The sequence below is a fragment of the Bacillus rossius genome, chromosome 8, assembly GCF_032445375.1.
Source record: "Bacillus rossius redtenbacheri isolate Brsri chromosome 8, Brsri_v3, whole genome shotgun sequence".
NCBI lineage: Eukaryota > Metazoa > Arthropoda > Insecta > Phasmatodea > Bacillidae > Bacillus > Bacillus rossius.
In genome coordinates this window covers 59,342,853-59,360,092 of record NC_086336.1, presented here as the reverse complement: position 1 = coordinate 59,360,092, position 17,240 = coordinate 59,342,853, and the positions used below count along the sequence as shown (strand labels likewise).

Genomic DNA, 17,240 nt, shown 5'->3' with positions numbered 1-17,240 from the left:
CTATCTGCTAATTGAATGTTTCTAAAGTCGAGCTTCGGCAGCGAATTCTAGTGGCGTAAGCTGGAACTACATCCGATTCGCGTCCAGAAATGTTGTTGAGAACACAGTTTTATCACAGTCGGCATTATTTTAAAGAATTCTACTTTAAATTTCGCTTCCAAGTTTCATATTAAGAAGTGTATTTGCCGAGAAAAGATGTTACACATCTCTGGCGAAAACTGAAATACACCTAAATTTTAAAAAATTATTGGGGATAATATAATGGACCGTTGCCCAATAGGAAGAAGAATGTAACATTGAAATCAAACATTCCGTGTTCAATTACCTGTAAAGTCAAGGATTTGCTAATTTTTTTTAAATTGTCTAAATTGATAGCTAAAAAAAATTCGCACTTAAAAAAATTAATTTCGAAACAGTATTTTTAACTTAGAAAACTAGTTGAAGCTAAGCAATAAATCCAGGAATAATATTTATTATAACAGAAGTCTTGCACCAGTGAAAACTTGGCTAATGATACAATTTCCCTCCAGAAATAAAACGTGGGTGCCCATCTGTTTTTACTAAGTAATGTTATATCGATACTGACTGCGTGGGAATACAATTCCTGCCGCTTCTTTGTTTGAGGCATGTCGGGTATAACGGACAGTAAATGCGTATTGTAGTGTAGTCCACTAATGTGAACAATACCCTCCCAAAATAATCTCTCTATAACCTCATGTAGTCTAATTATTGTAATTTTCTTATTTTGTCCTCGTTACTTTTTGACGTGACGTCTAATAAATCGATGAACGCCGGCTGCACGCACGAAAAAGGATGACTCGTTGTTTCGTTTCGCACATTGTCCCGTTACGCTTTGTTCCGTTACGCTCATTGTACGCTTGCGCTGCATCTATCTCTCTTCCACTCGATTGGAACAACCATCGATTTGACTTTTTCGAGGCACATTAAACTTGAAACACTCCCATTCGTTTCCTACGTTTCCTATCATCGTCCTATACTTAACAGAATAACACAGATTGGAAGAAGTTAAATAGCAAACATGGATAAAAGTTATAGTTAAAATAATCTGTTCGTTAAAGTAATAAACATATTTGAATTAATGAGTGCAAATAAAAGTAAATTTATCAATTAAATTGTAGATTTCATTCCACTCCTTCTTTGTATCCATACAAAATAGTGATAATTCAATAAAAATGATTCAATTTTATTCATAAAAGTATGCAATCATTTCATCAATGTTTTTGTTATGACGTTGTTACGTTACACTATCGTCCGTAAACCGACTTTACAGACAACCAATTTTTTTTTCTTTATTAAATCCTAGAAGGGAGGGATTCCTACCCCAGGATCTCCCCTCTAGATGTGTCCCTATGTGTGTCCGCAGGACGAGATCAGAGAGTAAACGTGGCCTCACGAGATAAATAATAAACCAGTTTACGTGATATCGGGGTGACCGTGCATGTCCCATAGGACCTCATCTACCAATCCAGCAAATGTATCTGTCAAGTACCTCAACCATGGGCGTCGCAAGGATATTTTTTTTGGGGGGGGGGAGACTTCAATTGATTTATTTGTTGAGGAATATCCATCCCCTGGAAATTAAAAGCGGGGGGTCCGGGGGTCCTCCCTCGGGAAAATTTGGGTTTTTAAGGTGCATAAGGGTGGTTTTTAGGCATTTTTCTTTCCTAAATATTCTAATTATAGTTGGTTGCAATATATAATTTATTTCTTATAAAAAATATTTTCAGACAACACATTTGTAAAAACACAGTTAACATATCTGCTGGTGCTATAACCACACAAAATCATTAATTTAAACATCAGGAGAAACCTGAATGTTACACTTAAATGCCGCAGCAGTATTAAGAATATTTCGCACATGTACACAAACATAAGTAATAAAGTGATTATATTTACTATTATTATAGTATCTCTCCTCGGTATCGGAACTGATTTTTATTTTACACGAAGATCGAATTAAAAAGTGCTCATATTACCACGATTGGACTAAATGCACCATGCGCAACATATGGGTTATATCACAGAAGTAATATTTTTAATATAACTGTGAAACTAAATATATTATTGGAGGGGACGAAATTGAAGACTTTTATTATTGGGGGGAACGTGTCCTCCTCCCCCCCCCCCCCCCCCCGGTTGCGTCGCCCATGCCCCAACGCTCGTGTCTTGCAAAGTGTATCTATCGTCTTGCTGCAGTTGGACACAATGAAAAAAATTAAAAAAAAAAAAAACATTTTATTATAGTTTTGGTTAGAGTCGTCAAGAAATCCTCGGTACACAACTCCATTCTTTGTGGTAGGAAATGTGATGTCCAAATTCTGGAAAGTCAGAAAAAATTACAAGAAAGTCAGGGTAGTTAAAATTTTCTAGGGAAAGTCGGGGAATTAACTTAAAATCATGACTCTTTTTTTTTTGTCTGAATGTAATTATTAACAGCAATCCACTAAATATCGTTAAAGGCTTAGTGTCATAGAATTACATACTAAATAAAGGAAGGCCACACCCATTATATAACTTTCACATTAAAAACTTTTATCTGGAGTCTCTTAACATAAATTTCTAGAATTTTTTTTTTTTTAGGTTTATAGAAACTTAAAACTCCACACCGTACACTCAGCCTGTAATTTTACTGTACTTGCCCGTCCTACAGCGGCACGGAAGCAGAGACGAATCACCCGGAACATTTTACTGTCGCTTCAGTAGCTTCCGCAACGCACGGTGAACGTAACAAATGGCACCCAGCACATTTTCGAGGTCAAGAAATATTAATTTAAATTTTACAAAAAGAAAAGTGTTATGCATTTAAATAGTAGCACGGGCAGAGTTATAATAGGACGCTAGGAAATTCTCGTACTTTTTAAAGTGTTATAGAATACAAACAAACATGGCTACGACCGCAGCCAAGTACCTGACTTCTATTGGTCGTAGGGGCGTAGCCAGAGGGGGGTTTTAAAGGTTCAAGGCCCCCCCCCCCTTAGCTCCAAATATTTAATTAATTTCTTATTCATCACTCAAACAAATTTCATATTAAAATTAATAAAATTTTTACCATTACAATATTTAAATTTAAGTACCGAAAACTGCTAAAATAGCAATATTTTACACCTTAAAATCCAAATTCTCCCGGGGGAGGACCCCCGGACCCCCCGCTTTAATACGGGGGGGGGGGGTAACCCATGCTTCTTAACACCCCCCCCCCCCCATACACAAATCCTGGCTACGCCACTGATTGGTCGCACGGAGAAACGTAAACGGTAGAGCTCAGCACTGTCGAGCTAACACTTGCGGGGTCCGTCTCCGCCTGCGTGTCGTTGCGTGACGGGCCCGAATACCCGAGATCACGCAGTTTTCCGAACGCCGGTGGTGTCGGCAGCAGGGATGCCAACTTGGGGTTTCCCCCCCCCCCCCCAAATTTGGGGGGAACAAAGCTGCAATGCTGTTTTTATAGGGGGTAAATTTATTTAGGGGGATTTTTTAGCGTGTACATTATTTAAGAAAATTTTTGAGGGCGTGAATTTAAAGTGTATATTTTGAAAACAAAGTGAAGAAAGAACAGCAACACAAGTGGCGAGAATAATTTCAGCTCTCAAACAGGTTGTACAATAAAAACTTTAGAGTTTTTTTTTTTTATCTAAATCTATGGGGATTTGAAGTTGGTCCTAGATGGAACACTCTGTAGGAGTTGGCATCACTGGTCGGCAGGCGCCGCCGTCCACGTCGCTGCCGTGCCGCGAGCTGGTGACCAAGACCTACCTCACCACCTACACCTTCATGACGACCTTCCTGCAAGGCGGCGGCACCACCACCGTGTCCAGCTCCACCAAGCTGGTGTCCAACGTGGTGACGGAGGACGCCGGAGACGGGCTGATGCTGCCGCCCGTGCGGCCCTCGTCGGCCTACACGCTGACGGGCAGCCCCAGCATGGCGACGGGCGTGTTCCGCACCACCTACACCTACCTAAACACGGTGGCGGGCGACGAGGGAGGCCCGCTGGTGCTCACGTCCAAGCACACGGTCGCCAACACCGTCACTGCCCCGCACCAGCACTTCCCGCAGGTGGGCCGACTGTAGGTGCCAGCCTACTGTGGGGCAGGGCAGGGCATGGGCGTTGCAAGGATATATATATATATTTTTTTGGGGGGGGGGAGGGACTTCAATTGATTTATTTGTTGAGGAATATCCATCCCCTTGGGGGGGGGGGGAAGCAGGGGGTCCGGGGGTCCTCCCACGGGAAAATTTGGGGTTTGAAGGTGAAAAAAGGTGGTTTTTAGGCATTTTTCTTTACTAATTTTTTTTAATTATAGTTGGTTGCAATGTATAATTTATTTTTTATAAAAAAATATTTTCCGGGAACACATTTGTAAAAACACAGTTAACATATCTGCTGGTGCTATAGGTATCCACACAAAATCATTAATTTAAACATCAGGAGAAACTACGAAACTACGAAACTAAATATATTAATGGAGGGGGCGAAATTAAAGACTTATATTATTGGGGGTGACGTGTCCCCCAATCCCCCCCCGGTTGCAACGCCCATGGACAGGAGACTGAGGTGGTGACTATGCCGATAAGGTCCAACTGTCTGGTTATCTGAGTGGGGCAGTAGGCCGGGGTGATGACTCTGCCGATAAGGTCCGACTGTCTGGTTAGCTGAGTGGGGCAGGGGGCCGAGGTGGTGACTATGATGATAAGGTCCGACTGTCTGGTTAGCTGAGTGGGGCAAGGGGGCCGAGGTGGTGACTATGCTGATAAGGTCCAACTGTCTGGTTAGCTGAGTGGGGCAGGGGGCCGATGTGGTGACTATGCTGATAAGGTCAAACTATCTGGTTAGCTGAGTGGGATAGGGGGCCGATGTGGTGACTATGCTGATAAGGTCCAGCTGTCTGCTTAGCTGAGTGGGGCAGGGGGCCGATGTGGTGACTATGCTGATAAGGTCCATCTGTCTGGTTAGCTGAGTGGGGGAAGGGGGCCAAGGTGATGACTATGCTGATAAGGTCCAACTGTCTGGTTAGCTGAGTGGGGCAAGGGGGCCGAGGTGGTGACTATGCCGATAAGGTCCAGCTGTCTGGTTAGCTGACTGGGACAGTAGGCCGGGGTGGTGACTATGCCGATAAGGTCCGACTGTCTGTTTAGCTGAGTGGGGTATGGGGCGAAGGTGGTGACTACTCTGATAAGGTCCAACTGTCTGGTTAGCTGAGTGGGATAGGGGGCCGATGTGGTGACCATGCTGATAAGGTCCAACTGTCTGGTTAGCTGAGTGGGGCAGGGGACCGAGGTGGTGACTATGCTGATAAGGTCCAACTATCTGGTTAGCTGAGTGGGATAGGGGGCCGAGGTGGTGACCTTGCTGATAAGGTCCAACTGTCTGGTTAGCTGAGTGGGGCAGGGGACCGAGGTGGTGACTATGCTGATAAGGTCCAACTATCTGGTTAGCTGAGTGGGATAGGGGGCCGAGGTGGTGACCTTGCTGATAAGGTCCAACTGTCGGGTTAGCTGAGTGGGGCAGGGGGCCGAGGTGGTGTCTATGCTGATAATGTCCGACTTTCTGGTTAGCTGAGTGGGGCAGGGGGCCGAGGTGGTGACTATGCTGATAAGGTCCGACTTTCTGGTTAGCTGAGTGGGGCAGGGGACCGAGGTGGTAACCCTTTGGTCATAGCCGAAGCTATAACACCTCTCCCGATTGAAATGGTGGAGTTAGTAATCCCTTGACAATTCTGTCTGAACTTACTTGCTTTGGAAAGTTAAAAATCGAACTTTAAGCTGACTCCCGATCCACCCTTAAAGGGCGCATATTTTTGGGAGGACGGGTGGAGGTAAGTGAGCCCGACCTCTGCCAGTGTCGCCCGCCTCCAGTTGTCCGAGGTACGTCCCTGCAGATTCTCTGAGTTGTCCGGGGGTTGGGCGCCTTGTGGTACTCTTGGGACAGGGATTCTTCGAGTCAACCACAGGTTAGCCAGGGTCTCGGTAATGCTGGGATAAGTTGCCCCAGCCTCTCATTGTATCTCTCCTCTCCAAACACCTCGGATTGCATGTCGTCGCTTTCCGCCGCTGCTTTTCTTACATTCTGGAATGTCAGGGGAGTATTCAGAAATGTTGGAATCGGTCACGGAAAGTCCACGAAATTCCCCAATAGTAGTAATTTGAGAGAAAATTTTCATATTCCAGCCTGCCATCGCACAAACTGTGAAAGAAAAAACTTTCAAATTTTGTTTTTGTGTATAATAATTCACACTATAAAGTGTAGTACACGAGGTTCTGCTATTAAATATTAAAATTTATTAATTCTGGGTCAGCTATGGAAATGGTAAGTGCTGTATTTTTTTTTCTTCAGAAAACCGCGAAATAAGTATATTATTTTAAAAAATAAAATAGCCAGGGATAGTTTAATATTTTTTCGTGCAATCTCAGAGATGAGTCACGATAATTGTATTACATATCTGTGTGAGCACTCTGAAAGCCCACAGTCTTTTTTTTTTTTTTTGCGTAAAGAAACATTTTCTTGCGTACCAGAAATGTTGTCACTTCTAAAAAATCAATCTAACTCTACTCCCTGGGTCGTGTGGACGCAATAATTTTGACACGTCAACGATTGAAGATATGACGAAAAATGTAAAAGGGCGAAGAGCAGTGAGCATTTATAAAGTTAATCCTTAAAATAATGTCCCAGTTATAAATTTCAATCGTATCAACTATAAGCGTTGCATAGTATTGGTTCAGTATCAGAATTAAAGAGTAACTCAGACAGTTTCAGATAAGCGTATGAGCGAGTACTGCTTTGTTGTTTTCTTGCTCGTAGCGCCACCTATGCAAAATGGGCGACTCCTGAGCGAAAAGCGTTTTGTGTTCTGCAATTTGCAAGAGTGAATCTGTAATTTCAGTTCAACGTGCGTTTCGTTTAATGTTTAGTTGTGATCCCCAATGTGGCAAAAACATCCGACGATGGCACAGGCGATGGCATAATAAGCTCTTAAACTCTGGCCTCCACGTTCACTTGACGTAACGCCATGCGATTTTTTTTCCTTCGGGGCTTTATAAAAGATTGTGTCCACGTTCCTCCGCTACTGTACCTAATGATTTTCCAGCATTGATGAGGTTATTGCTTTACCTACATCACTCCTGATTTGTTAAACAAAGTGTGGGTAGAATTGGACTTTAAGTTGGATGTGTGCCGTACAAATAAAGGTGCACATATTGAAATTATTTAAGAAAAACCAGGTTAGTTCACCTTCAGTTTAATGTGTGATTTGTTGTAAATAGTCTAAATTATAGTCTAAATTAAACTGTTGTAATATACCATTGAAACTGGGACATTATTTTATGAACACGCTGTATTTTCCTGCCATCGCACAGTCTGGCCCACATCATTTCTAACCTCCTCCATTTTGAAACCCTACCTCGCTTTAAAAAAATTTAAAAAAAAATAAAGATAAAAAATACCCATGCATGCATGTGCTCTACCTCTCAGTTTTATTTTTTTACTGTTAAATTATTTATCCCTGTGGATAGACTGAAAAATTTCGTTGGCGGTGAGTGACCTGTGACCAGCCCATTGAACCACTGCCTTGGGAAGGAAATGCGTGATAATTTCATCAAGTTCAAAAAAAATAAAGGATAGGTACTTTCGTTGTTTAAGTGGACCCTAAACACATTAAATGTTTATCAAAATACATTTAAAAAGTCATTTCGGAAAAATAAGTCATGCGGCAGAATAGAACAATCATTCTTTGGAATAAAAAATTCCATAATTCTGGCAATTTTCTGAATAGTAAGTTATTTCTAATAACATTATTTTGTGGTTTTCAATTTTTAGGGGGGGGGGGGGGGAGGGAATTAAAATGAGTCAGCTTAAAGAAATGCAGTGTTTTTGGGATTTATTAAAATATTTCAAGATTTATTTTTTGTTGAATGTCACGTGATAAAGCTGGATGTCTCTTAACACACATACGCTAAAGCCTTTTCAGTTGATTCAGCATTTAATATGCAAGTAATTAAAATAAAATTGTATGTACTATGTCTGCAGGTTACACGACCAGGTTTAAATACGAACACATATCTCAACACAGTCGCCTTGAACAAGACGACTACAGACGAGGCGGGTGACGTCAGCATCACCAGCACCAACGACGTGGTCACGCAGGTCGTGATCACCGAGTCTGAAAACCCTCAGCTGCTCGCTACTCGCCCCATGCCTCAAGGATCCTTCACGGACATAGTTAAGACTTACTTCGTGACCTACACGTACTACAACACAGTGCTGCAAGACGGCAGTGCGGTGGTACAGTCCGACATCGCGATATCATCGGACGTGGTTACAGAAAAGGTGTTCGTGCCACAGAAGAAAACGCCTGTCTACCAAGAAATGTCTCAAGAACCTGCCAGAGAAGTTGATGTCCACGCCACAAAAACGTACCTGACGACATTCACTTACTACACAACGCTGTTCCAGGATGCAGGTAATGATAAAGTTTCCACTGTTCTAAGCTCTTGGACTAAGGTAGTACAGAATGTGGTGTCTGAAACCATACCATCAAGCCTTCTTCCATCAGACTACATGCACTCTATGACAAATTCTATGAGAGAGGAATCCACAGACACGATAGTTGCGACTGCAACACTCTCTGATGGACACAAAATGACTGTCACTGCTATTGAACGAGACAAAAACACATCTCCTCCTTTCACACAGAATGATGTTCACTCAACAAGCATTCATCAGCCTGAGCTTGCATCATCTATGGAGGAATCCAGTGACAATCCAAGCAATATTATAACAGGATCTACAATTATATTCTTTGACAACTTCGATCAAGAAAGTACATCTGAATACGCACAACCCACTCCTGCATTAACAGATTCGTATGTGCAAACCACATTACTGCAGCAAGATGGAACCACCATGAAACCTTTAGAACCACTGCCTCTTACAACTGAGGTGTCTCCCGAGGAAAGCAGCTCTGAAGACATACAAAATCCACTTGCAAGTACTGTACTACCAACATCTGGTGACGAAACATACAGTTCTCCAGCAATTATAACAACTATCTTGGCGACATCCACAGTAACTCCAAATGGTGCCACTCTTCAACCAGGGGAGCAAGTTATCATGATGACCGAGACCAATGGAAGCATCACAATGATCCCAGTATCTGATCCTGCTAACAAAAGGCCATCATCTTCTCCCATTTCTGGAGACACTTCGGGTGGCAGTGAAATCCAAGTAAGTGATCTCCTGAGTCTAGGGTCGTTAGGAATCAATGGCCTGAATGCTTTGGGCCCTGTCATCAATGCGATGGCAGGACTCATTCAGGGAAACCTTAATAAGGGAGACTCGAAGAGGCGGAATGATACCATAAATATAGCCACCATAACAAGTCCGAAGCCAATAATTTCTGAGCAGCCACATCCTGTGTATGTACCTGAGTCTGCCGGAAACTTACAAGGTAATTCTGGCGTAAGATCACCCATTTACATACCTGTTGGAGGGTTAGCATCTGATTATGATGAAAACTTGGATGATATATCAACTGCTGAAAGTCAGAACTATGAAAATCGCCTGAATTTGAATGTCGGAAACATGAAATGGTTGTCGCAGCCATCAGATGTTCATGAAAGGAAAAGACCTATGGATGTAATTATGGGCCGGCCAACCATGGAAAGCCCACTTCTCTCTGATGGAATCCCTATTAGCCCAGGTCAGGTTATCACTGCAAACAGTGATGTTATAATTGGAAAGCCAGCAATTATGGGGCCTCGTCCACCAAAATTAAATAACAATAATGATGTGCCAATTGGAATGAAACCACCTCCTTTACCAGAAAGTTGGCCACCAAAACTACACACAAAACCTGTCATTCCCCACGTACATCCACCCTTCCGACCCATGCCAGAAGAAAATCTGCGTCGTCAACCACATTTCCCATTTGCATCTGATAACCCATCACAACTAGAAAACCATCACTATAGTCTTCCAATACCAGATAATCAAAATGTTTTTAATTTTGGCCCAGGCAAACCATTAGAATCATCAAATGTGCAAACCGTGTTTTTGGGTAAACCCATGAAACACAATCACTATGAGCACCACAATAATGCTAATGATATAATACATGGAATGCAAGAGCCTCCAATAGCACATGCAGAGCCAGCTCCAATTAGAATACCTTCAGTTGACCGTGTTAGTGGACAGCCTATGTTGGTAAATATCCAGCCATCACAAGTTGCCAATGTCCACATTCCTCATGGAAGCTCAACTGAAAGTGTCTATACTTTAGGTGGTGATGTAGGAAGTTATTTCGATAAATCTCCTTTCCCTGTCCCTGAACCCAGTTCAGAATTTGTTGGGATCGATGACAGTGGACAGCACAGTGTGGGAACAGTCCACAGTGACAATGAAAAATCACCACAGACCGAGCCCGAGATTAAAATTCCTGCAGGTAGTGTAAATGTGGACATATCACCAGGGCAAGGGCTCAATGTAGGTGTGTCTCCCGTACATGTCGCTCCAAGCAGAATAATTACAGAGTCTTTGAAAACTGAATTTTATAATCCAGGCACTATTTTTAATCCTTCTAATTATTATCATCCTCAACATCACCAAAATCTCCAGCAAAACCTGCAAATTCCATTAGTTCCTTCAGGGTTTATGGTTCCTCCACCTCCACCATCCAAGATTAAATTAGACCATGCAACAGGTAGACCACCAATGGTTATTCCTTTGAATGAAGAGAGGATAGAGGACAACAGTAACAGTCATAAAAAGAAAGATAATCCTTATGGAAATGATAAACTGGAAGGTGAAGTACAAGTGGTGCAGGAATCTGTCCGACGACCACTAAGGCCTGGACAAATACCAGTAGAACTGAAACTACATAATTCAGTTTCAACACACCGGCCAATTTTCTTCCCTGGAACTTCGAATTTGAAACCTGGAACAAAGTTTCATGATTCATCAGGACAAAACCGACCGTTTATCTCATACATTGACAAGCCGCCTGCACCAATCCTACAACCACAGCCACCACCAGGACCAATTTCCAACAACAAACACAACGCAGTCCACCACAGAGATCACCCTCATTTACCTCATGTTTACGTAAGTACTCAGCAGCCAATGCAGCGCCCCAACAACATGCCGCACAACATTGCAGTTTTTGGGAGGCCTCAGCCGGTGGAAGCTTATGTCCCTGAAGATGCTGTTGACATCAATGCCCAACTGCAAAACCAAAAGCCTGTATCACCAAATTTCAATACACCAATAGTTCCTAGTAATCATCATGTGCTACAAGAAAATGTAGAGGATAATACAGGCATTTTGTATGACGAAGAAAAACTCCAGAATAAATTACCAGATCTCAATGTGCATCTTATGCCACCGCCAATTAATCTTCCAAATTTACATCATGGTGGTAGGCCACCGTCCTCAAAGTTCGGCTCAAATATGGATGACAAGAACACTTCACAGAACAAACGTCCCGATGAAAACATTCAAAGACCTAAATATCCCTCCACAAGTCCACCTCCATTCGATCTCGAAGTTCAGAGCAACACGCCCAAACCTTTTTACGAACGGCCACCTTTGTCACGGCCGATACCAATCCCACACAGGCCACAAACACATAAAGAATCAAATCAGAACAATCATGATACTCCATTCCAAAGACCAGAAATGAGCCACAAGCGGCCTCCTCTATCAGGGCCAACAGCAGTGTCTTACAGACCACAAACACATAAAGAATCCAATCATAACAATCATGATATTCCATCGCAAAGACCAGAAATGAGCCACAAGCGACCACCTCTATCAGGGCCAACAGCAGTGTCTTACAAACCACAAACAGATAAAGAATCCAATCAGAACAATCATGATATTCCATCGCAAAGACCAGAAATGAGCCACAAGCGACCACCTCTATCAGGGCCGATAAATGTGCCTTACAGACCACAAATACATACAGAATCCAATCAGAACAATCATAATATTCCATCCCAAATACCAGATACGGGTAATGAAGACACTAACAAGAGACCAGAGCCACCACACAAATTTACAATTGTGACAAAAACAGAAAACCCAAGCACTGATAAACCTACTTGGGGTCGCCCAGCACTGCACGAAATACCCAGTCCTCCAAGGCAAACATTTAATCCTGTACAGTTACAAGAAGAAACTAGTACAATAAAGGATTCTGTGAGTACATACAGACCAATTATTTCACATTACAAGCCACCATACATAAACAAACCTATTCTACGTCCATCTTCAGTTCAAGCAACACGCCAAGTACCTTCCAAAGACACTATTTCAGAAATCACTATCTCCTTAGCGAGTAATACAGCAGTGGTTGATAAAAGTACTGCTGTCAAACCCACAAAACAAACTGATGATTTAGTACTTCAGACTGTTGCAATAGGCAAGCCCGTACTACAAGAAGATATTTCCCCAACAACAGTGAAGAAGTCGTCATCTGACATCATCAGTCTGGAACTGGATAGTTCATTTACTAAAGAAAGACTTGAGCCAACTTCAACTCTGCCCTCATCATCATCATCCACAACTGAAGTAATAAGTTTATCAACTCTCGTGACAGGCTCAGAGACGTACTACGGTGAGCTGTTCACCAGACCTGCGACAACAGTGACAGACGCTTTGCCAAGCCACAGGCCTGAAGAGTTTCATAACAGCGTTCCTGAGAAAGACGTGTTTGATGACGAAGACGACGAGAAGACTAAGCCCGATCTCGGCGTAGCCAGCTCTAACGACGAAACCATCGTTTTCCTGGGGGACGAAGATCCGTACGAGGACAAGGTCCCGTCCTACACGCTGCCTACCCGGTACGTGACGCACACTCAGACCCTGACGGTGACCACGACGGAGACCATCGTTGTGAGCAGTCTCGGGAAGGCGCCGTCGACGAGGACGCTGGTGCTGACGAAGACGCAGACGTCGACGGTCGTGGACACCGTGACGGAGACGAGGACGCTGGTGAGGCCGACCAGCGTCACGGCGACCGTCACCACCACCGTGTCGACGACCCTGGTCGGGACCCCGGGCACGGTCAGCAAGGCACCGGCCGAGTCCGGCCCCACGGAGCCGGCCACGCGCAGGCCGGCGACCGAGCGCGAGAACGAGTCCTTCTTCGTGGTGGTGAACGACCGCAAGCCGGGCAAGGAGGGTCCACTGGACAGCGCCGTCTTCCTGGGCGGGGTCCTGGTCCCGGGCACCTCGCAGCCCGCTGACGACGAGTCCTCGGCCACGTCCTGCCGCTCCGACTGCAGCGCCTCGCGGAACGAGCTCTGCCTGGAGTCGGAGGGTCGCATGCGGTGTGTGTGCAGGCCGGGTTTCGCCAGGATGTTCCCCGACCAGCCTTGCAAACGTGAGTAACAACTCCCATCACGTCAGTTAGACACGTGCTACAGAAATGTTGATGTGCAACATCTTAGCTCCCGGTGCACAGCATTTGGTGGGAGTGATTTCGTGAACGCGATGGAAGTCACGAAAAGTGTAACAACCACAGTTCCAACCAAAGTTCACAAATACAAAAAGGTAACTTTATAGTATTAAACGTTTAAATGTTTTAACAATATGGGCAGTATATTTGTCGAATTCCTTGTCCAAAATCAGGTCCAAAGACAGGTGAACGATCGGCTTTAATATTTTATTTCAAGTCTTTTACGCTTTTATCAAAGCTATTCCATTGTACAGTTTAAAAATTTTCTCTGCTAATCGAATGATTCGATAGTCGACGCAGCTGCTCCGGCAACGAATTCTGGCGGCGGGTGCGGAAACTACGTGTGATTCGCATCAAGAAATCTAGTTGAAAACACAATTTGCATACATTCATCACAATCGCATTAGTTTCAACAATTATACATTAAATTTTATGTTCAAGTTTCGTATAATAAGTATATTCGCAACATGAGAACAATGAATTTGCTCATTACCAAGGATAGATGTTACACATCACTGGCGAGTACTAAAGACTCGCTCACATTTTTATAATTACTTGTTTCAAATCAACAATATGAGATAGGTTTAAATCAGTAATCAAGGGATAACAGGCAGTTAATGTCTGAAAATTTAGTTTGAAACAAATACATACAGAAAAAACATGGCTTCAAATTTGTATTTTTGAAGTCTCCTTGTTCTAATGTTAATTTATAGCTCTCACTTGTTTTATATTTATGCTAAAAAATTGGGATAGACTTAAATTCCACCCTTTTGTATGCCACAAAATGCTCTGCATACAGTAAGTTAGGTTACCAAAACCTCAACAATTTTTAATTATTATTTCCTTGTGTGATCAGAGATGCATTCCGGTATATACAAAATAAAATGTAACCCTACTCTTTTATAAATAAAATGTATCATTAATATAAAAGGTACAGCTATATAATAGCTACTCTAAATCAGATTTTTTTTTAGAAAAATATATATTCTCCTGTAACTTCTGTGTTTACTTTATTTACTATATACATATATGTTTACTATACCTATACAATATATTGTTTCATTTTTGTTTTCTTTGTTTCTCTGCATCTGTTGATCATAAACTGCAAATAAAATTGTGTAACCTTTTTGAAACATTTATTTATATAGAGATGTTTCAATATTTCCTCATTATATACCCATAATTGCCACATTAAGATATAAATTATCAATGAAAACACAAAATATAATCACTAACATCGTTTAATCTTGAGACCTTCACTTTCCTGGGCTCACAAATGGTGAAAGTTCAAAGCAAGCCAAGCACTTCAATGGAAGTGAAAGATTCCAGTGTTATGCAACCGCATTAATCACACCAGACTACAATGATGTACAATAGTACTAAATCACCAGATGAAACCAACAGCATATCATTTTACATGCATGAAATTTCTCAGCTGTGTACAAGCCCTACATATTCAATACCATTTTTTGAATAGACACCACAAAATATTCCGTAGAAGGAATTAGTAATATATATATATATATATATATATATATATATATATATATATATATATATATATATATATATATATATATATATATATATATATATTCAGCATAGACAGACACAGGGGCAACTCCAGGATTTATTTTTGGGTTAGCCAAGACTGTAACGTAGTGGCGTGTGCGCAGTTTTAAAATTATGGGCTCTACCGGGATGTTTAGCCCCATATAAAAAGGGGGTCCGGGTATATTTCTAAAATTCAGATGCAAAATGATAAGTTTTGTGGCTTTCTAGGGGTAACTTATTTCTCTCTGAAGTCCAATTTGTATAATATATTAATCATGAGAAGTATTATAAACGTATAATTGTATGTCAACAAAATACATGTTAATACCTATAATATGGTCACAAATTTAATGGTAAGGATTAACTTGAATATTACAACACACAGCTTGTACGTTAATGTAAAATGTTACAAATCTGCAGGCAAATATATAGTTTAACTTCACTGCAAACTGCTCTTCTCAGAAGGTGCCGACAATTAAGGTTGTAATGAAAAAAAAAAAGATTTACTTTTCTTGTAATTTTTTAATTAAACCTAATGTTTGATATGAATTGTGTAATTTTTTATGAAAAGTGTTATTTCCAGTTTTCAATGTAGGGTAGGCGTGTGCGGGATTGCTGTCATAACTTAGAAACACACAAGTTGGTTCAAAGTTACATGTTTCTGTGTTATGTTTTTTCTAAGTTACGATTGTTGTGTCTTATGGCAGTTCTAAACTACGGTATGCAGCGGTCAGGTCCGCTACCTTCAAACTTCGCGCTTCACCGCTGGCGTCGGCGCATCCTTCCCTCCCTCCTTCCCTCCCTCTTAGTGTTGTGTTTTGTTTCTCCTCGCCTCTCCTCTCGGGGTTGGCGCATGCGCGCTGTGCCGCGCCGATTCCATATAAGCAGCTGTCAGGGTTTTATTCACTCTTCTTTTTAGTAGTCATGAGCATGTAGTCGTCAAGTAGAGTTTTCTTTATCAACGACGTGTGAGAGCGACCTTGGGGGAAAAGCTATGTAAGTGTCTTTTCTTGTGAGTGAGGCGGTGGCCTTCGTAGTCCTGTTGAATGCATTTTTTTTAAATACACAAACACCTTAGTCTTTGCCGAATACTTTAATTTGGCCACTCCTTGTTTATGCGGTAATTGTAGAAAGATAAGCTTTCAGGTGGATGGATTGTTCTCGGGAGCTCCAAGTGACGGCTGCTGTGAGTTGAGCGCGTGCGAGTGTCGGAGGGTGTGTGTGTAGCGACCTACACCTACAACGTGAGGCTGCCGCTGGAGCGGCACGGCAGGACGCGCCTCCAGTACGACGCGTCGCTGGGGCAGGCGGGCTCGCTGAAGCACGGCCGCCTCTCGGAGGCGACCCGCGAGGGCCTGGACCGCGCCGTCATGCAGTCCGACCTGCGCGACGTCTACCGCGGCGTGGCCGTCACCGGGTTCCGCCCGCCGCACCACCGCGGCGCCGGCGTGCTCGTCGACTTCTACGTGCAGGTGCGGGGACACCATCCTACACCATCCTACACCATCCTACACCATCCTTCAATATCCTGCACCATCCCACACCATCCTTCACCATCCTACACCACCCTACACCATCCTACACCACCCTACACTATCCTACACTATCCTACACCATCCTACACCATCCTGCACCATCCTACGCCATCCTACACCATCCTACACCATCCTACACCACCCTACACTATCCTACACTATCCTACACCATCCTGCACCACCCTACACTATCCTACACTATCCTACACCATCCTACACCATCCTGCACCATCCTACGCCATCCTACACCATCCTACACCATCCTGCACCATCCTGCACTATCCTGCACCATCCTACACTATCCTACACTATCCTACACCATCCTTCACCATCCTACACTATCCTTCACTATCCTACACTATCCTACACTATCCTACACCAGGCAGCCGTGTGTACCCGACATGCGGGGGTTTTTTCCTTCAATAAAACCCAGTCTGTGATATACTAGGTATATATTAATATATATAAAAAAATAACATGTTTTACATTTTAACGTAAATACATAATACAAAGTACGTATGTACGTTACAGATGCACCAAAAGTACGAAACACAGGCTGATTTTTTAGTGTGTTATATTTAACCGCTAAGAAATTCATACCACGTAATAGGTAAATAAAATATCATTAGGTGTTCTATATGCTTAATATTAACAAATTTTTTTTTTTTTTTTTTTAGAA

The 17,240-nt window shown here is 42.6% G+C and overlaps 1 protein-coding gene across 2 annotated transcripts in view; it reads left to right on the top strand.

The window, feature by feature from the left end:
* Positions 1–17,240, top strand: part of LOC134535040 (mucin-3B) — a 204,606-nt gene that overhangs the window by 155,579 nt on the left and 31,787 nt on the right. For both annotated transcript variants that reach the window (XM_063373872.1, XM_063373873.1), the window contains 3 exons: positions 3,724–4,077; positions 8,045–13,397; positions 16,254–16,498. In XM_063373872.1, coding sequence (XP_063229942.1) covers positions 3,724–4,077; positions 8,045–13,397; positions 16,254–16,498 — 5,952 coding nt within the window. The remainder of the gene's footprint in view (positions 1–3,723; positions 4,078–8,044; positions 13,398–16,253; positions 16,499–17,240) is intronic.